Source organism: Mytilus edulis, chromosome 4, assembly GCF_963676685.1.
Source record: "Mytilus edulis chromosome 4, xbMytEdul2.2, whole genome shotgun sequence".
NCBI classification, from domain to species: Eukaryota; Metazoa; Mollusca; class Bivalvia; order Mytilida; family Mytilidae; genus Mytilus; species Mytilus edulis.
In genome coordinates this window covers 91,528,309-91,549,945 of record NC_092347.1, presented here as the reverse complement: position 1 = coordinate 91,549,945, position 21,637 = coordinate 91,528,309, and the positions used below count along the sequence as shown (strand labels likewise).

The 21,637-nt window shown below is 32.0% G+C and overlaps 1 protein-coding gene and 1 long non-coding RNA gene across 3 annotated transcripts in view; one reads left to right on the top strand and one right to left on the bottom strand.

Annotated features, from left to right (window-relative positions):
• Positions 1–21,637, bottom strand: part of LOC139521029 (ferric-chelate reductase 1-like) — a 65,442-nt gene that overhangs the window by 12,666 nt on the left and 31,139 nt on the right. For both annotated transcript variants that reach the window (XM_071314201.1, XM_071314202.1), the window contains exons 3-8: positions 18,911–19,059; positions 17,776–17,867; positions 17,329–17,422; positions 16,813–17,016; positions 14,733–14,828; positions 13,680–13,851 (exon numbers count right to left, since the gene is read on the bottom strand). In XM_071314201.1, coding sequence (XP_071170302.1) covers positions 13,680–13,851; positions 14,733–14,828; positions 16,813–17,016; positions 17,329–17,422; positions 17,776–17,867; positions 18,911–19,059 — 807 coding nt within the window. The remainder of the gene's footprint in view (positions 1–13,679; positions 13,852–14,732; positions 14,829–16,812; positions 17,017–17,328; positions 17,423–17,775; positions 17,868–18,910; positions 19,060–21,637) is intronic.
• On the top strand, positions 7,793–12,600 carry LOC139521030 (uncharacterized). The gene is made up of 3 exons (XR_011663986.1): positions 7,793–7,919; positions 9,914–10,112; positions 12,068–12,600. It is a non-coding gene; the product is annotated as an uncharacterized lncRNA (long non-coding RNA).

Genomic DNA, 21,637 nt, shown 5'->3' with positions numbered 1-21,637 from the left:
ATAATTAAGAACAGCTTTGAATATATGCATATAAAATAATGGTACGTTTAAAAACCGTTCAGGATCTCCTGGTTGCACACAGGACATTAAGTAACTTAGGACATATATATATATATAGTAAGAGTTCAGGGTATACATTCGATAACTAACATATTTTATAATTTTGTTATTTTTGTTTTGATAAAATCAGAGACATATAATACATGTATTGAGACATATATATATATGTGTGTCTCTGAAAAAATCAAACCATCTTTAAAGAAGTTATTTCAGTTTGAATCGACTGTCTTTTGCATTAGAATTCCAAAACGTTAATGTTATTTACAAATGCCAAAACCTGCAAGAAAGAAACATTTATATTCGGTGATTTTTACACTAAACGTTTTCGTAATTTGTTTTAAAAAATATTAAAAAGTACATGTACATCGTTTTTTTGAAGATTTGTATAGTAACTGGTTTAATTAAGTCCCCTTGATGAAATTTAAATTGCGAGACGCTAATTAATAAACTATGATCTATCTATCGGCATGCGTCGTTATTTGAAGAATAAGAATAAGAATACTTTATTCTCTTAAAACAATTGTTACAGAGAACATATACATATTAACAATATACAAACTTATATAGCATGTGTGAATTACATATACATATATAAAGTGATACTAAGAAGTTCTAACCTGGAGGAACGACCTTCTCTTGGACGTTCTTAATAAATTTACATAGTTTTTCTAATACAATTACATTGTTGGAAGCAAATAGCTGTTCAAACTTATAAATGTTAACATTTTCGTGACAAAAAGGGGGAAGCAGATTTATTCTTTCATTGATAAAGTAGCTACATGTCATTATATAGTGGTATTCATCACCGATATCCATAGAGTCACACAGAGAGCACACTCTTTCGCTTCTTGGCAAATTGCGCCATCTCCCGGTCTCGATCGGTAATCTGTGACTACCACATCTAAATTTACAAAGGATGTACATATAATAGGGTGATAACTCTGAGATATATTTTTCAAAACAAAAATGAGTTTTAAATAATCTATAGCACAATGCCTTAGGAGACTTGAACATTTCTGAATACCAAAATTGTATAAATTGATCCTTAAGTTTCTGTTCAATACACTTTGAAATCCATAATGACGAAAAAACAGTTTGGTTATGCCAAACATTTGACATACCACAATCATCTAAAATATTCTTTATAAACTTTAACCATTTAGATTCATAACCATAATCTGTGTAGTAAACATGTAACAATTTATATAATAAGGATGAAAATTTTGTTTCATTTCCTCTAACAAGTCTACACCAGAAATTTATCATACGTATCTTTATTTGTATCGATATAGGAAATATTCCTAGCTCACCATATACAATAAAGTTGGGTGTGGATTGCTTCAAGTGCAATATAATTTTAAAAAATCGCAACTGTATACTTTCAAGAACATCTAAATTTTCAAAACCCCAAATTTCTGATCCATATAATATTACAGGTTCTACTAATTTTTTAAACAAATCAATTTGACATTCAATAGATAAGTTATTTCTTCTACATTTCTTCAATAATCCAAACATAGCTTTAGTTGCCTGTTCCTTTAGATACTTTCTTGTAGACAAGAATGATCCACTTTTACAAAAGAATATACCAAGATATTTATAATCTTTAACTATTTCAAGCTCATTATTATTCAAATAAAATTTTGTGTGTTTTGACATCCTCCCTTTTGAAAAAACTAAAACTTTAGTTTTCTCTACATTTACTTTAAGTTTCCACATGAGACAATATTGTGAAAAATTATCAAGCATAAGTTGCAGATCTTCAACCGATTCTGCTAATAAAATGGTGTCATCTGCATATAAAAGCAAAAATATTTTTAAATACACTGTAAGTTCGTTTTCAGCATCTTTGCTGATAGATTCTAAACCTTTAATATCTTTTGTTTCTAAATATGATTGCAAATCATTTAAATATAGTGAAAATAATACAGGCGATAAATTTTCTCCCTGTCTTACTCCAATTTCAGAGAAAAAGATCTCCGAAGTTTCATTGTTATGTTTAATACATGATTTTACATTTTCATACATATTTTGTATAATTCTTAAAAATTTGCCAGTAATATTTGTATGAACAAGCTTAAAAAATAATGAGTTACGGTGAACAAAGTCAAATGCTTTTTCGAAATCGACAAATGCACAGTGTAGCTTTTTCTTTCTGAGAGAGAGTAATTCAAATAATGCATACAATGCAAATATGTGATCATTTGTTGAGTAACCATGCCTAAAACCAGCTTGGTTTTCATGTAATAATTTATTTTCTTCTATAAAAATATTTAATCTATCATTCAAAATGGATGTAAAAACTTTTCCTAAACAAGATAACAATGTAATAGGTCTATAATTTTTAGGATTCATCTTGTCTCCTTTGTTTTTGTATACTGGTATCATGTGACCTATAAGCCATGCTTCAGGCAAAATACCTGAATCAAAAACTAAGTTAAATAATTGAACATAAATATCTATCATACTATCCAAAGAAGAACAAATATATTCGTTAATTATTTTATCTTCTCCTGGTGCTTTATTATTTTTGGCATTTTTTACAGCTTTTTTTATCTCATCTTTAGTAATTTTCCCATTTAAAATGTCATTGGAGTTTTCTGGATCCATGTTATTTTGTATACTAAAATCTTCTCTTTTGTCATGCTTGTTTTTATTCAGATCTTTAAAAAAATGGAATAATGTTTCCAGAGAAATTTTTGATTTCTCTCTTTTTCTATCTTGATTAAGGATTTTCCAAAATTCTTTCGAATTTTTTACTCTCATATATTTCATCTTTTTACGCATATCACGATTAAATTTAATTATATTTTCATCCATAATATTTTTATAATACATTTCAGATATTTTAACTCTATGTTTAAATACATTTGAACCATAATGTTTATATAGTCGCTTAGCTCTCCTAAGCTCTTTTCTAGCTTTATAACAGTCAGAATTAAACCATAACTTGTTTGGTTGCTTTTTAGAATTTTCAAAATTTTGCTTTCCGCAAGTTAAACCAAGAGAATTTTTTGCAGATTCTAAAAGTATATTAGAAATTTCTTGTACAACTTGATTCACGCTGTCTTTCTGAATATCCGTCGTATTTGTATTCAAAATGTCTAAATTTTCTAGAACTGCTTCAACTCGTGAAAGATCAATATTATTTTTAAAATCCAATGATTTCTCAAATTTCCATGGTTTAATTCTTACTGGAATGTTTCTATCACATTCGTTTTGATGTATACATTCAGGCCTAATCTCTCCTAAAACAAGTGAGAGTGGCGAATGAATATCTGAGTACAGTTTGCTAAATTCTAGTACTTCAAAATGTTTTACAAATTTCAATAAATGAGCTGTGCTCAAGGCATAATCTACTACACTCAAGTTTTTGCTGGTTGATTTCCCAGCTTTGTCATTTCCAATTCTGCCATTGTATATAAATACATTATTATTTTTACAAAAATCTACAAGTTTTCTCCCAAAATTATTGACAACTAAATCAGGACTATTTCTATGTTTTGGAATACACAATTCGTCTAAAATTTTAGTATCAGTAAGTTCTGTGATATCTATAACATTATTGACAAAATAATCTTCTGTATCATTATCTTCTATATAATCTCTTAAATTTCCCGTTCGAGCATTAAAATCTCCAACTAAACAAATCAGGTTTGTATTTTCATTAAATTTATGAAATTCTCTTTCAATATCATTAAATGCCTCAACCGACGAGTATGAACTATTTTCAGGTGGTACATAAACAATACCAAATATAACATTTTCCGGTGAATCAAAAACTTTTTTATCGATACTGAACCAAAGTACAAATTGACAGTCGGTTGTAATTGGTTTGATAAAACTTTCCAAATAACCTTTATACCCAAGGGCAAAACCACCTGATTTGTTAATAAATTTCTTTCGATTTTTATGATGAAATATGAAGTCATTACATTGTATTTCATCAAGGTCATCTAATTTAGTTTCTGTTAAACATAGAATGTCATAATTATTTAACAGTGATTCATTTGGGATACGTCACGGATGACCGATGATCATATTCAATACGATATACCAATCATCATTTGAATTTGGTCAATTGATCTTTAATAATTAGGACTAATTGGTGATGGCAGAGAATAAGTCGCTGGTGATGGTTAAAAACACATAGAAGTAAACTTTGCAAAAAACAAAGGTTTCCTCGGAAAAAATTATGAAAATATATGAATATGCTAAATATTTTTTTTTTTCCGAAATAATAATTAAAGACGTTTAGAAATAACAAATTTTCACAGTTGGGAAATTTTCAATTCAAGTTATTTCATTTTGAAAACGTTGAGAAATATAGATCTTATTATATGTTAAATGTGGGCCGCTTGGAGATCAACTTGTGAAACCCTGCATAATTAGGGTTTGTCTACTTTCGTCTTTTTCAATTGCCAAACATTCTATAATCAAGGATTTGTACAAGGCCTTGTTATAATGAATATTATCGCCAATATCACCATAATTAAATAAAGAACAGATACAATATTCGCCTAAAGAGTTTGCCATCGAACAATTCAAAATGAAATGTTGAGTCGAAACTGAGGTACCAAATCTATAAAAAGAATCACTATTTTAGTCGAAATTAAACTGTATATATTCTTTTTTTCAAAACTCCTGAAATAATTTAACATTATCTATAGAGAGCTTACATATGCAAATCTGTTTAGAAGTATGTGAGCGTAAATAAAATTTGTTTATTACCCCCCCCCCCCCCCCCCCCCCCCCCTTTTCCTTCTATAAAATTTAATTGTAAACAATTTTCGTTCTTAATTTGTGTTTGCTCATTAACTGGGGTTCATGCTGTCAAAAAACAAAAATGTCTCCTTGTGTAAAAGTTATTGATAAAAAAAAAATTGAAGCTTCCAGAAGAATAACGGTACGTCTAAACACCGCTTGAAGGACCTCCTGATTGCACTCATGACATACGAAGTGCACTCAGGACCCTTTATAGTCATCGCACACAGGATGGATGCATATATTCTTTATACGCTTCTTATTTTAGAGTTAAATTTGGTAGAATTTGAAATCGAACTTAGATAGATATGTTACATTTGTAATTCTTAGAAAATAATAAGGGCACGTGTCACTGATTACACAACTACTGAGCCATGAATTATCCAATCAACAAAATTAATTGGATTATCTTTATTGTTGTTTTATACATTGTGTTGTTAGTACAGTGTGACCATGCGGGAAGTAATATTGTGACGTCTAGAATGAATATCACGATGTTTTAAGATTTTCGTCTTTTATTAAGATTTCGTTCCATAATTTTTTAAGTTTTATTCTTAATTTTATTATCATGTCCTGGACCAGTAATTAATTCTTTGCACGAGTTTGAAAAGGGAAATAAATGTTCATACTTTAAAAGAATTTATATTAATTAAAGTTTTGTATATGGAATCCGCGTTCTAAACGGTAAAAGCCGTACTTTTCAAACAATCAAACTCATATACATGTAGTTAGATGTTATTTCTCATTTTTATCGAACTTGTCCAGGAATTTTATTTTTGAGTTATACGAATATTTTAAGAAATCCGTTTTTATTAAGTTTTTTTTCTCTAATTAAAGTCGTTTTGTCCAGTTTCACAAGCCTGAAACGAATTTCAATGCGAAAATAAATTCTGAAAATGAACTTGTCTCCGTTTTCGTCTCCGTTTTATAAAAATTATGATATTTTGGGTATAATTATTTCTAAAAAAATATGTAAGTTAGATTGTAGTAGCGAGAAATTATAAAAAAAGAAGATGTGGTATGATTGCTAATGAGACAACTATCCACAAAAGACCAAAATGACACAAACATTAACAAAGAAAGACTATTTCGAAGACAGTTTATTGACACGAAATCCGTTCAAACCACGACTAAGTCTTCGTGCACAGATTTCCGTTAAGGTTAAACTGAATATTGTACATAATTGTCTTCTCTTGTATAATGGTTTGTTGAGAATAAAGATATACAAATGTAATAAAATTTGATATTCAGTCAACATTGTGTTTGTTTAAAAACTTGATTTAGATAGAGAGAGAGAAAAGAATCACACTGAAAAACAAAAATCGAACTTGTTACAGAAAAAAAACTAAAATAATTTTCTTTATTCGTGAACTGCAAAACACAACAAATTAATTTACCCGTCATCATGAAAAATAAACTGAAAAAGCACATCGAATGAGATATATATTTTATTTTTTCTATATGCAAATTCATGTTAAAGGTAAAACTGAACTAAACAATACAATTCCTAAAAAACAATAAAGATAATCCAATCAATTTTGTTGATTGGATAATTCATGGCTCAGTAGTTGTGTAATCAGTGACACGTGCCCTCATTATCTTATAAGAATTAACATATCTATCTAAGTTCGATTCAGGCGCGGATCCAGAGGGGGGAGGGGGTTCCGGGGGGGGGGGGGGGTTGGAACCCCCTTTTTTTTGGCCGATCAATGCATTTGAATGGGGACATGTAGTTGAACCCCCCCTTTTTTTTGCCCTGGGTTAGGACCCCCCCCCCCTTTTTAAAATGGCTGGATCCGCCCCTGCGATTTCAACTTCTACCAAAATTTAACTCTAAAATAAGAAGCGTATAACGAATATAAACATCCATCATGTGTGCAGATATGATTACGGTAATGGGTCCTGAGTGCACTTTGTATGTCCTGAGTGCACTCAGCAGGTCCTGAGCGGTTGTTTAGACGTACCCGAAGAATAAATCATTTCCTGATCTAAAATACATTTATCTGTAATTAAAGAAAATTCGCCTAAAACATTCTCTCATATAAAAATTCGCCTAAAACATTCTCTCATATATTTAAACAATTAATTGTAAAATAATTAATTCAACGTCGGACTTTCTGTCTGTTTACTAATACTTTTCTTGTTCAGTTTAGTTTATACCCATAATAGATGAACGGAAATAAGTACTTTTTTTAGGAAAATTTACAACTAGATGAACGGAATTAAGTACTCTTTAGGAAAATTTACAACTCAAATTTTCAAAAACAAAATTCTACACTTTTTACCTGGATGTTTTTCTCTGTCTCGAAGCCGCAACCTTTGACCCCGTATCAAACGTAGCGACCAACACCTCACATGACGTATTCTCGATGTTGAGGTATTGACAATATACAATCACATTTATCAAAATACAGCAAGTAAGTAATTTGGTGTTGAATGCCAGTAGATCAGAATTTGTTAATTGAACTTTACCTGTTTAAGGGGCACTAGCTGCCAAATTCATGTTCTTCATCGATTTTAATAAAATTCACATTAAACGTGTATATAGTGTTGAATTGTTTATTAAAATGTTGCGCACAATCTTGGCTGATATGCATAAAACCATTATATTTCATGACACTGCATGAAAAAGAAATTGACTTATCGTATAATACCAGAACCAGAGACATATATATTGTATCTAATATCTCTGCCAGAACTAAAAAATAAACTACAGTAAGTCCACATACACATAAGAGGGTATGGATGTGAATTAACAGAATAGAGAACAAAGGACAAAGAAAAAAAAAGGAATAAAGAATAGTGAAAGAAAGAGAATAATGGAAAAAAGTGTAAGTTATTAAAAATATAACTAAAAAAATAAGACAGAAAAAAAGACACCCCTCCGAGACGAGCCTTACATGCACTGTTATTAACCAAGGTTAATTTTACGGCGGCTCATTTTATTTTGGCTTATAAATAAACATAATTGACAAGTTTCCTTCCCCCTGCATTCTCGATCCCACATGTAAATAGCACGGTGATTTTCAAAAAGACATTGATACATCATTACAACACACACTTGCCGTCAGTATTTGAATATATTGATTAAGAAGGTATAGAAGATTAATGCACGCACACTATTATCCACCACTGGCCTAAATAGTTAGTCCGCAAACAACGAGGGTAATAAAAACCCAGCACTTTGAACACAGCCACCGGCATGGTGTGAATCTGAAAGCTTCCCACTATCCATTTCTACCCATAGAAAACTTTTGCCTTTCATTTATCAAAAATGAAATATGTTGATATTAATGGTATATAAGAATTATTGGGGAATTCAAACCATTCCTATTGTAAGTGATAAAACTAAATTTATATCAGGGTGATTGAAATGAGGAAAAAAAAGGGGGGATCAGGAGTTCAGGGCCCCCTGTTTGGGAAAAGAATTGGTTGATTATATATGGAATCACTGAGTCATGGCAGGAGCAGGCCCCTCTTAGGCAGTCGGTGGGCCCCACTTATGAAAAATTCTGGATCCACCACTGTGGTCAGGGTGGTCTTCAGTTGTATTATCTTTTAAAAAAAAAATTACACCTGTATAGTGTATATTCTTTAGTGTAAATCAAGGGAAAATACTGTGAACTATCTGTGCATTGGGGCTTATTAAAAGGTATTTCGGGGGGGAAGAAAGAAGGGAGGGTGAGTCCATGGGAGGTAATCCCCACCCCTTTCAATTTGAGAATATGCTATTATCTTGTAAACAGTCCAGATCCCCATCCCTAAACCATATATATTCTTGAATGGGACGATAAAACAAATCAAATGAAATTAAAAGGAGGTCTTTGGGGGTTTCACCACTCTGTTCAATTTGAGAATGTGCTATTATCTTGTGAATGATCCAGATCCCCACCCCTAAACCATATATATTCTTGTCGGGGACAATAAAATTAATAATGAAATAAAATAAAAGTGAAGTCCCACCCACTCTAGTTTGAAAACTTGTAAACGGTCAAGATCCCCACCCCTAAACCATATTTATATATTCTTGTATAGAACAATAAAACAAATAAAAGGAAATATAGGGAGAGTCCATGGGGTTCACCCCCACCCCCACATGTTTGAGAAACTTTTAAATGGTTGAGATCCCCTGTCATCCAGTGGTTAGGTGAACAAATTTCAGGATCCCTGATCCCCACCGTCAAACCATATATATTCTTGTATGAGACAATAAAACAAATCAAATGAATATAGGATCATTCCCTTTGTCTTGGGTTGGGAACCCCCCTTTTTAAAATGGCTGGATCCGCCCCGGCATACCATCTAGCTAGCTATAAAGGCTTTAAAAATATGAAATCAAACAAGGAAATTAACAGTGAAGGCAACTGTTTTGAATTTAAAAAAAGTCTTTTACATATATAACAATGTTAAATTTTTTGTGCATTTATTTTTGCTTATCGTATTTTCAATAATGGACAAAATTGCATGATTGAATATTGTAATTTAAGAAAAATCAGCATACATGATATAAAATGGGAAGTGGAAACTGGGAATTTGACAAAGAGACAACAACCCAATCAAAGAGCAGACAACGGCCGAAGGTCACCTATGGGTCTTCAATGCAGTGAGAAAAATTCGGCACTGGTCTTCAGCTCATAAATATGTATCAGAAATGAAAACGAGATACAGCTTTCAGTTGTATTAATAAAAACCTCACAATAAGTTCTGAATATCAGAATATACAGTATTGCAAGATTCTCTCAAAATGTACAAATAGAGCTGAAAAACTGTCAGTGACTGTAAAATTAATCATGCTAACATTAAAGTCCATGGAGTCCATCTTAATATGCATACTCTCGTACAAAGGAATATAAGTATGCAATAGACATCAAGTTTTCAAAAATAAGAGTATCTATGCCATTAATTTACGACAAGATCTTAATCAAGAAATAATTTCGGTTTGTTTAAATATTTCGGAGGTTAGTATGACCTCCTCTTTGGTGATGATGTTTTCGTTTTAAAGTTGGGAAAATTGTTTGTACATGTACCAACAAAAATAAAAACACAAAGTCAATCTAGAATTATGTTTTTATCATTTTTTTATGTTTAGGTTGTCAGCAAGATGAAAAGGACAAGTATGCAGTTCAAAATTCAAAATGTGGATAAGTTGAGGTTCTAGGTCTTACCTTTGCAGATTTTCATATTTTGCATGAATGAAATCAAAGGTTATATGATGGACAGCAGAGAAAGAAAAAAACAACTTTTCAATTATCCTGCTCCTGGATAAATGTAAAACATCTTGTTTTTCGGTAAGTTTTATGCTCTGTTTTGATAGTGTTAGTGCATTCATCTTTCCAGTCTTTCCTCTAAATTGTAAGTTTTTGGTGAGTGTTCACCATGAATTTCAGTAAGTAACTTGTGGATTTAAATGTATATACTCAAAATTTAGTACTAATATTAATGGGATTTTAGCATGACATCCTGCCAAATGCTTGTTAATCGTTTATGTTCCAGAACAAACAAGTATTTGGACTGTACGCTTGCCCAATTTTAAGCAGTTGGTCAAGTTTATTACAAACAAATGTACAGTACAGATCAACATAACTGAAATCTTTAATAGATTAATACAAAAAGTTTAATTGCAGTTAAAATAAAAACACAGGTTTGGTCGAGCTGGTACCAGACAGTACAAATATACTTAAATGGTCTGACTGTACACATATGGTGGGACTGTAAGTTCTGGACCGTAAAAGTAACATCCGAATACTGATATGGTCTGGAACATTTATACATGTCTTAAAATTAATATCAAACACATTGGTGTTTGATAGAACTATAATGTTTTGGGATATCAAAATCAAAAATATCCCATTTTTACTTTTAATAAAGAAGAAGATTATTGATGTATGTTTAAATGTATATTAAAATGAGACAGCAAGCCAACAACACAAAAAAATAAGGATAAAACATACATATTTTTTTTGTATCAATGTTATAATTTCCAATATGTTCAAGGTATTTTTTCATTGAAATAAAACACAAATTGAAATCTGTCTGAACTTCAAAAGCTTAAAGAAATATTGTTTCTGTTGTCTGCATTTTGTATAATATATTGCAAATTCTTGTGAATAATGGAATGTTATTATAGTTGTCTAAAGTTTTAACATTGATCTTTATACTGTAAATTCATAAATTATTGCGTGCATTTATTATTGCGATTCTGTCATTTTAAACTTAAATGCGATTTTAAATTTTACGATTTTGAGAAAAATCCTGTTTAATCCATATAAAATATTTCATAATGCGAGTTTAAATTATTGCGTTTACAACTCCGTTGCATTTTTCGCAATAAAAAAAAACTCGCATTAATTCCGAATTTGCAGTATATATATTTATCTTACCTCCTATACATTTCCAGGAATATGATTGGTTAAAAGCGTCCGCGTGCTAACCGTGTATATTTGATATTAGGTTAGTAGGGAGGCGGGGCTTATCTCATACACGGTTAGTAGTGGAGTTACGTCCCTTTATATTCCTTATTAGGTAAGAAGGGGGCGGGGCTTATTTCATACACGGTTAGTAATGGTGTTATGTCCCTTTATAAAAAACAAAACGGTACTGAGAAAAAATCTTAAAAGTTCCAACAGACGAAGAAATTGATGATTAAGATTGAATTTAATTCATTTAAACCTTACAAGTCGTTATTCTTGGCATCTGTTTTTGTAGGATCAATGGAAGTATTTTCTTAGTGCTCACAGTATTGAAGACTTGCTCATTTTGAGAATCACTAGTCTTAATTTCACCCGTTACGATAGTCGGTAAGATAAATTCGTTACATAGTGTGCTAGTGACGTAATACGGTATATATGGGGTCAGTAAATTCCATATGGGGATTCGAGCTTCGCTCTCACCCCATATGGAATTTACTGACCCCATATATACCGTATTAGGTCACTAGCACACTATGTAACTAATAATATTATGTATATAACTTGGAAAAATACCCAAATGTTATAAAGAAGAATAAATTAATTGATTGTTATATGGTATTAGAATAGGAAGATGTGGTATATTGCTAATTTGACAACCCTCCATCAGAGACCAAAGGATGTAGGCCGTTAGCAACTGATGACACTGGACAACCTTTAACAATCAGTAAAATCCATATCGCATAGCTATTTTTTTTGAAAATCATATTATTGCTACATGTATGAAAACAATTTTGTATAATCCATTACTTTAGATTTTATTGGTTCTTTTTCAGAAGGATTGAAATTCACCACCTAGAATAAATGGAGAAAACATAGAAACAAGACCAGAATAAATTCAAAGGCAAAAGTTGGATCAGTTATTATTTTCATCACTCAGTCAATGATTTGAAGTTCTTTTAAATTCAAAAAAATATTGAAACCACAATAATGTCAAAGTTCTGTGCTGAATGTCCAAAAAGTGGACTATACCATCAAACAATGCTGGATGATAAGAAACTATTAATGTTTTGTGTTGAGGGATATTGTGAAAAAAATAGATTTACTTAAATAGCTACTAGTATGTTAAGCCTAACAATAGAGTTTTTATTGATTTCAAATGGCAAATAATTGTGTTTCAAGAAAGTATTCTATAATTCATGAATAAACATATATTGATACTTACATTATCTGCTTTGTTGTTTAAAAGTTTAGTTTTGAACAGTTAAAGAACAATATGCTAAATTAACATTTCCCAAGAAAAAAAGATATTCAATTAAAAAGATTCATCTTATAATAATTTACTACCAAATAGAAAACATTGTAACATACACATTACTGTTTATTTATATCTATATATTTACAATGAGAATCCCATAGGATTTTAATTTGTCCCATGGGATATTAAAAATCCCATGGGATTTTTTTTGTCCCATGGGACAACAAATATCCCATGGGACTACAATAATCCCATGGGACAAAAAAAAATCCCATGGGATTTAACCAAAATCCCATGGGATAATGGTAAATCCCATGGGATTTTGCCCTGTCCCATGGGATATTGAAAATCCCATGTTTTTATAATTCAAATTGCAAAATAAATATGAAAGTAACTGTAGAAAACCAATGAAATTATTGAATCCCATGTAATTCTGCACATTTTGGTTATATACATGATATTGTAGCTCTTGTTTGAGGCGGCGGCGGATTTGCAAATGAGTGTTTTGCAAATTAAAAGTGTCCAGTGTTTATAGGTTATTTTCCTCTAAGTTTGTTTTGGTATTACTTCCAAATTGTCTGAGCGTATAATTCTGCTTCAAAATCACAACCGACCAAGCGCCATTTGATGTCAAACTACTGCGATGGTGATAATCTCAATGTACGTATACCACATAGGCTTAAAATTCATCCAAAAGGCTTAAAGTTTGGCACTACGTCATGCGCTTCGTTATAAGACTCATTTGTCTTCAGATTCAGTGGCGCTCGGTAAATAAACTTATTACGCTATTAATAAATTGAAAAAGAGTAAACTTGATCGTTTTGAACATACGAAATCTAAAGCGCTAGATGATGACAGATGATACTCATGGGGACTGATAGCCCACCAATGCTACAGCGAAATACGAATCTCATTGTTGGGCTTGATCCTAGTTTGTCCAATTTCAAAATATTGACAGCACTCACAGTAATATCAACGTACTGCAGTTTAGAATGATAATTTAGACATGTATCACAGTAAACAATGACTACCGACATTCCAATATCAACGTAACCTATTCAGTGGCGTTACTATCAAAGCACAACTATGACGTCAGTGCGACAACGACAGATAATATATACTATACCTCTATGCAAATGTTCCCAATGAGACAGTGACACCTTTGATGTTTGTGCTAATATATAATATACCTCTATGTAAATATCCCCAAGCTATCATAACATAGTAGTCGTTGTTAAGATCAAACTCTAGTCGTTCTGATGGGTTCATCATATTCACCACACTCATAGACTTCGGTCGTGTAAATTCACAATACAGTTTCCCATCCTGAACGGATACTGTCATATCGTCAATTTCATCTTTCTGAAATATTTATATATTCATATTCTAAACGACTAATTTGAAGGGGTAATAAAGAATCGTACCATTAAATGATATATTCACATTTTTATTTCGAGGAGATCATGACAAAAATCGATGCTCATAACAAAAATGTATGATCACGAAAAAATATTTAATATACAAATTATGTAAAAGGAGTAGGTTCAGTTAGACCCCTTTTTGGCCCCAAAATTGAGCAGTTTTGCAAAATTGTGAAAATGTAATCTTTTAGCTACTTTTTGGAAAGTAGAATGCTTCTGCTACATAAATATGTGCTGTTTTTGACAATACAATGCACATATATCGTGTACTAGCATCATAAAGTCATGCTAAATTACTGAAATCTTCACAATTATAGCATTTTAGTTAAATTTTAGACGGTTTCCGTCTTCAATGAAAGTGGCCGCATTCGTGTTCATTCATAATATTGAAATGTAAGTTGTATTTGATGATAATACATAACATATATAAAGGTTGAGGATGTACACGGATGCGGCCACTTTCATTTTTGACGAAAACCATCTGAAAATTGACGTTTTTTGGCATATTTGATAGATTTTTCATATTTAAGCTTCAATCGGAGCGTTTTTTATGACTGAATCAGTTAAAACCTTTAACATAAACTAATCGAATCAATTGAAATAGACACTTAAGTGTTTTAAAAAGTGTCCTAAATATCTCGTACGGTGAAACTGAAATTTGGGGCCAAAATCGGCCCTTACCGGACCTACTCCTTTGCAAACAATATGTTAGTTTTTATGTTTTGAAAAGAAGGGAAAATCACAAGAATTCATATCATTTACTCCTTTTTTCTATTTTTTTGTCTCTTTTAATATCAATAATCTTATCAATAAGTGTCATACCTTATACTGTCTATAGTTGAAATATAATGGATTGTAGCCATGTTGTATAGTGTAGTGGTCATCCTTATATGTGCAGGATATCGTATGGTCATCTCCCTAATAGGTCAACAAATACAATAGAATGTGTCAGTTTTGTATCATGGCTTCTTAGTTATCTCACATTCTATTATTGATGAAACTGTTCATTATTATTTTTTTGTTACATAGACTTAGACAATTGTTCCTCATTTGTTCATATTTCCATGAATTTTTACCTTGCATGTCACAATATGACAATAGTTCTCTCAATCTCGACATTGTCCTGAACAAACATGAAATATTTGCCACAAGACGTTAAGCAAACATCAATAAATCTCAGTTGCGATATACTATGGAGACTAGATGTCTTTGTTGTTTAAAAAAAAATGCCTATTTCTTATTCACAAATTTGAATTATGTGTACATTTAAAAGTCTCGAATCGGAAATGCATGCACCATTTTTTATTTTTTCAGGCAAGAGATAAATTATCAATCAATGCAAATTAAGTGACTTATGACCGACCAATAAATAAAAAAGTTATGTCGATAATTCAGTTGCAATAAATACACTATACATTTTGTGTTTTAAAATTCAAGTATTTATATACTTTATGTTTTGTCGTTACGTCTCGTTTCTATAGAGACTGGAATAAAATATTGAAACCAAAAGCAACCGGTCGTTTTATTTAGTAGATCTTATCTAAAATTATACGTCGTTTTGTGCCGGCTGAAGGTTGACATCTAGATGTTCAAATTCAGTGGCATCTCTTGTTTTGTGTCGGCTAAAGGTTGACATCTAGATGTTCAAATTCAGTGGCATCTCTTGTTTTGTGCCGGCTAGAGGTTGACATCTAGATGTTCAAATTCAATGGCATCTCTTGTTTTGTGCCGGCTTAAGGTTGATATCTAGATGTTCAAATTCAGTGGCATCTATTGTTTTGTGCCTGCTAGAGGTTGACATCTAGATGTTCAAATTCAGTGGCATATCTTGTTTTGTACCTGCTAGAGGTTGACATCTAGATGTTCAAATTGAGTGGCATCTCTTGTTTTTTGCCGGCTAAAGGTTGACATCTAGATGTTCAAATTCAGTGGCATTTCTTGTTTTGTGCCGGCTAGAGGTTGACATCTAGATGTTCAAATTCAGTGGCATTTCTTGTTTTGTGCCTGCTAGAGGTTGACATCTAGATGTTCAACTTCAGTGGCATCTCTTGTTTTGTGCCTGCTATAGGTTGACATCTAGATGTTCAAATTCAGTTGCATCTCTTGTTTTGTGCCGGCTAGAGGTTGACATCTAGATGTTCAAATTTAGTGGCATTTCTTTTTTTGTGCCTGCTAGAGGTTGACATCTAGATGTTCAAATTTAGTGGCATTTCTTTTTTTGTGCCGGCTAAAGGTTGACATCTAGATGTTCAAATTCAGTGGCATCTCTTGTTTTGTGCCGGCTAGAGGTTGACATCTAGATGTTCAAATTCAGTGGCATCTCTTGTTTTGTGCCTGCTAGAGGTTGACATTTAGATGTTCAAATTCGGTGGCATCTCATCGTTTCATCTTTTTAACATTTTACTGGTCACTAGTTAGTCTTGTGTAGACGAAACGCACGTCTGGTGTATTAAATTTAAAACCTGGTACCTTTTGTTAGCTATTATTCGTGTGTTTCGCTGTCCTATATTTTCTCCCAGTTATTTGTATTGTAGTCCTGTCATGTAATGTTGTCATTTTAATGTTATATTTAACATTGTCATAAAAGCTGGAGGTTTGGCATGCCACAAAACCAGGTTCAACCCACCATTTTTTTCTTAAAATGTCCTTTACCAAGTCAGGAAAATGGCCATTGTTATATTATAGTTCGTTTCTGTGTGTGTTACGTTTTAATGTTGTGTTTCTGTTGTGTCGTTGTTCTCCTCTTATATTTAATGCGTTTCCCTCAGTTTTAGTTTGTAACCCGGATTTGTTTTTTCTCTCTATCGATTTATGAGTTTCGAACAGCGGTATTCTACTGTTGCCTTTATTTACTAAATATTTCCTTTGACAATAACATAAAAACAAAAGTAATATGCTTTACCATTAGTCGATCGTCCGAAAATCCTAATGATATATAGCCTTCATTAATTCCTACAAATGTTTTGAACCTTGTGCGGTTGCCTTCATCTTTAAATGCGGCCCCTGCGTAACAGTTATCTCCAGTGCAGTAGGAAGGATACAGAATACAACCTAAGCTGTTACCACATTCGTCAAAGTCCACATTAATGTTCTTGTGTTTACTAATCTGAATTGAAAAGGGGACAAAACAATTTATTACAGAGAGATTTGAGGAATAGCATAAAATGCTTTGAAATATTAAAAATAAATAATTTTATTTGACTGTTCACAAGATATTCAGAATGATGATTTTCCTAAGATAACTATTGAGCACGTATACATATAATATATATAATTAATACAGTTTTGTATAAATTGATATTTTGCAAATTCGTTTACAACAGGAATGAAAACTAAAACTAAAATGTCATTGAGTTCACCTTCGTTTGTTGCCCTGCGAAAAGATAGATAAAAACTTTAACGACGTGTAAATGCCTACCTGCTTTACAGGAACAACAGGAATATCGACTTTTGATGGCAATGGTTTCAGGATATTTTGCCAGAAGTTGTCAAAATTCTCCACAATGGAAAAACTTAAATAATATGAAATAGAATGTAGAATGGTGCTATATATATGTATACGTTTTCTGATTTGACGTGAAATAATATATAAGAATTAGACTTGTGAAGCGTAATAATATTATGATAAATTAATAAATTAGTTTCTCGGTGTGTTTTTTTTAATTCTAAGAGTGTATTTTTGATCAGTTTGGTGTGTATTTTTGCACTATTTTAAAATCTCTGTGTGTTTTATCGTAGCTGAAAGTGTAGTTTATAATGCTCCTTCTATATGTTAAAGTTTTAAAACTCGGTGTTTAACAATTGTCGGGGGGAAATTTCTTAAACAGTTTCTATGAGAGCAACTTTTCATACACTCTCCACTTACTGAATCGTTAGATTTCCCTGATTTACAGATGGCGCTTTCCATGTAATATTGGTTTCTTTGACGATCTCGCTGTTCTTATGACCAATCATGTTCTGTAAATAAGAAGCAATTCAGTAACAAAAAAAATGTCGTCTTAGTGTGAACAGGGGGCCCGCTGACTGACCTAAGGGGTTTGGGCGGCCTGGCTGCCTCCGGCATACACAGGCAAATTTCACTCACATCAATTTCACGTGAATTTAAATTCATGTGAATCTCACGTGAAATTCACATCAATTTCACCTCAAACGAGCTTATACGTGAAACTCACGTGAAAACAATTTTTGTGAGTTTCATGTGATTCTCATGTGAAACTAATGTGAATTTCACATGAAAATCACGTAAAATATTTTCATGTGAAATTCACATGAATTTTTAAAATAGAGTATTTCAAATAACATTTAAATTTTTTAATTTAATTAAAATCATGAAAAATATCAAATTTTTTTGTTGTAAATTTTCACGTGAAATTCATGTGAAAAATTTCACATCAGATTCATGTGAATCTCAATTCACGTGAAATTCACATGAAAATTTTGACGTGAGTTTCATGTTTAAGCTCGATCGAGGTGAATCTCACATGAAATTTTTCATGTGAATTTCACGTGAGATTGATGTGAAATTCATGTGAGCAAATTTTGCCTGTGTACTTTAGTGATTCCCTATATAATCAAACAAGTTTTCCCCACCGAAGGAGGGAGCGCCCGCCCCTGGATCCGCCTATGGAGTGAACGTTGAAAGTCTGGGTATATGTATAGCTATATAAAATATACAGACCCAAAACTCAGCTGAGGTAAAAACAAAAATAAGAAAATGCACTTTGATTGACAATGATACATCTATTTAGCAGAGACCATATAGCGTAGACGTTATTAACTATAGGGCACCGTACAGCCTTCAACAATGAGCAAAACCCAAACCGTATACAAAAGTATCCCTCAATACAACCTTGCCGCGATGATTTAGACAAAGTCACTGAAAAGTGAAACCAGTGTTAAACATCAACAAACAAACACGATTATCTGTAGTAATTAATCTTTTCAAAAGAAATTTGATCATTATTCTATATAAATAGATTTTATAATAAATTTTCTAATACCTTTTTGCCATCTATGCAGTTAATCGCTTTCAGTTTGTCTGATGGAAAACTGGTAAACTCTCCCATAAGTTCCTCTGTGTCTCCTTTGTCACGATGAACTGCTATTTGCAAACCCATAAACTTTCTATCATTCTTCCCTCTAACGGTTACTAAATAAAAAGTTAAAAGTATAAATATTGGAATGCAAAAATTTAATGGAAATATAATAAACTCGTCTTAGGTTCCAGGGTTGCAATTTCTTTTTAAAACGGTCTACAAAAACTCATTAGTGACGCTCGAATCAAAAAAATAAAAAAAAAGATCAAATAAAGTACATTTTTACTTAGTTGGAGAGCATAGAAGACCCAAAATTCCAAATATTTTTTCCCCAAATATACAGCTGAGATCATCTATAATATTCTTTGAGCAGAAAATCATAGCTATATCCTGCCAAAACAAAAGCCAATATACAGAGACGAAATTGACATGCGATGTCCTTCAACATCAACCATTACCAAAATGACAGACAATTTCGTTTAAAAAAGAATTAAAGCAAATTAGGGCAATTACAAATCAATGAAGCCTCATTGGTGTTATTTGGCTGTTTTATACACTTTAGACGTGTTGACACATTCACTGTTTTCTTAACCTTTGCATTTGAACCCTCTATCTTAATTTTTTCAGGAAAAGTAAAATCCTTTGCCATATTTTTGCACAATCTACTGCTATGTACTTATTTTTGTGTTTAGAAGATATATATTTATACGATTGATGTTGAAGAAAACATGATATCTATTTATAAAAATAATCTAGTTGCTGATAACAATATTTGCCCTTAGCGTGACCAGATATCTATACTGTAAGAGCTTATCTTTCAGTGAAGTTTCACATGTGCGTTTTATTCAACAATGTAGCATTATCTTGTCAAAATATGTAATAATTAATGCTTCTTTCTGCAGTTTCTTTTAGGATGGAAAAGCGTTCACATAGGCCTGTCGCAGTTTTGCAGCATGCGTTAATCACGGCAAGCGATTTAAAAAAAACCTATTAAACTGTTACAAATGAAACACATTAACATCTTTAAGTTGAATATAAGTGCTAAAACTAGAAAATTACGAACAAATAAAGCTCTTTGCTTGTTATGGTTTCAATATTCTACGCATTATTGAAGCTTTGCGATGTATACTATGTAGATCATCTGCAGGCAAGAATGTTGCGTTTTATTAGCGAAAAACACACAAGCGACTAGTTCATATTTAAGTTCTACCATGCATAAAATAAACGACAACCAATTTGGTATGATATATAGACTTCAAAACACCTCATTATTGTTTTCTGTCAATCACAATGATGAAATCCTCACAAAACCTCGGTGCAATGTAGTAGTTAATTGATGAATTACATGAGTAAGTGGTAAGGTCTTACTTCAAAATGACATTAAAGCATGTTTTCCATTTTTTTTGGTGATTGAAGATCCTGTTATAACTACCATATTTGTTATTTTAACATTTGACAGTTTACCTTGATTATTCGTGCAAAACATTATGTGTTAATTGCCAATGGTAATTAAACAATTCTTCAACTGGGTCATTTAAAAAAAATGTCGAATTTTCAGTACACCCATGCTAAAATTTTAATTTCTAATGGAAATTTCAGTTGTAATGGTTTAAATGAAAGCTTCTCTGATTTGTGATTCAGAACATTAATAATAAACACACCTTACATCTATTTTGATAAGATTAAACTGCATTTAAGTCCGATTTTGGGGGTATTTGTGTGCGTACATTGTCAGAAAAACACATTTCAAATGATTTTTTTCCGATTTTCTGATCGCCTTGATATCTGCAAAAGAAACTTTTTAAGAACATTAATTATAATTCTAACGAAAAATCGTAGCTTCTTTATCATTGTATGTAACAGATTATCTACAAACTAAATTCAATCAGCGTACAGGAGGTTCATGTCTATCCTGTTACCGCTACTTAAATCAGTCGTTAAATTATTCTCCCTATGAATATTGAATCAGTCAGTGTTGATTTCAAAAATGCAAAGTAATCTTTACATTTAAAACGCCTCGATTCTTGAACGACAGTGTAGAGAAAACAAATTTCAAGACATTAAGTGAAAAAAATAGAGCGTACTTTTTTTCATGTCTATGCTGTTACCAACCATTTTGATTAATCACACTAACTGTATGGTTGTAAAAAGTGCAATAACGTGTTGGAAACCAAATTCACAATAGAAACCCATAATCACTTCACCAAAGGGAGTAGTTATTTCACAACAGCAATCAAAAACGAAGAAATTTGTCTATCCTGTTAATATGTCTATCCCAGGGGCGGATGCAGGAATTTTCGAAAGGGGGGGGTGCTAACCCAGGGCACCCAGGGCAAAAGGGGGGGGGTGCAAAACATATGTCCCGATACAAATGCATTGATCGGCAAAAATAAAGGGGGGTGCGCACCCCCGGAAACCCCCCCCCCCCCCCCCCCTTGGATCCGCCACTGTATCCTGTTACTATGGTTGCTATGGTTACAGTAACAGGATAGACAATTATAGACAAAAACGTCGTTAATTTTTTTATCTAAACATGTAGAAGGAGAACGAATGAAATATTTCATTGTTTGAACTCATCTCAAGGTAATAACGTCTTAATCTTCCCAATTAAGCATTTGCAGGTGCAATACTGATATCGGTAACAGGATAGACAAAAAGGTAACAGGATAGACTTTTATATAGTGATATATC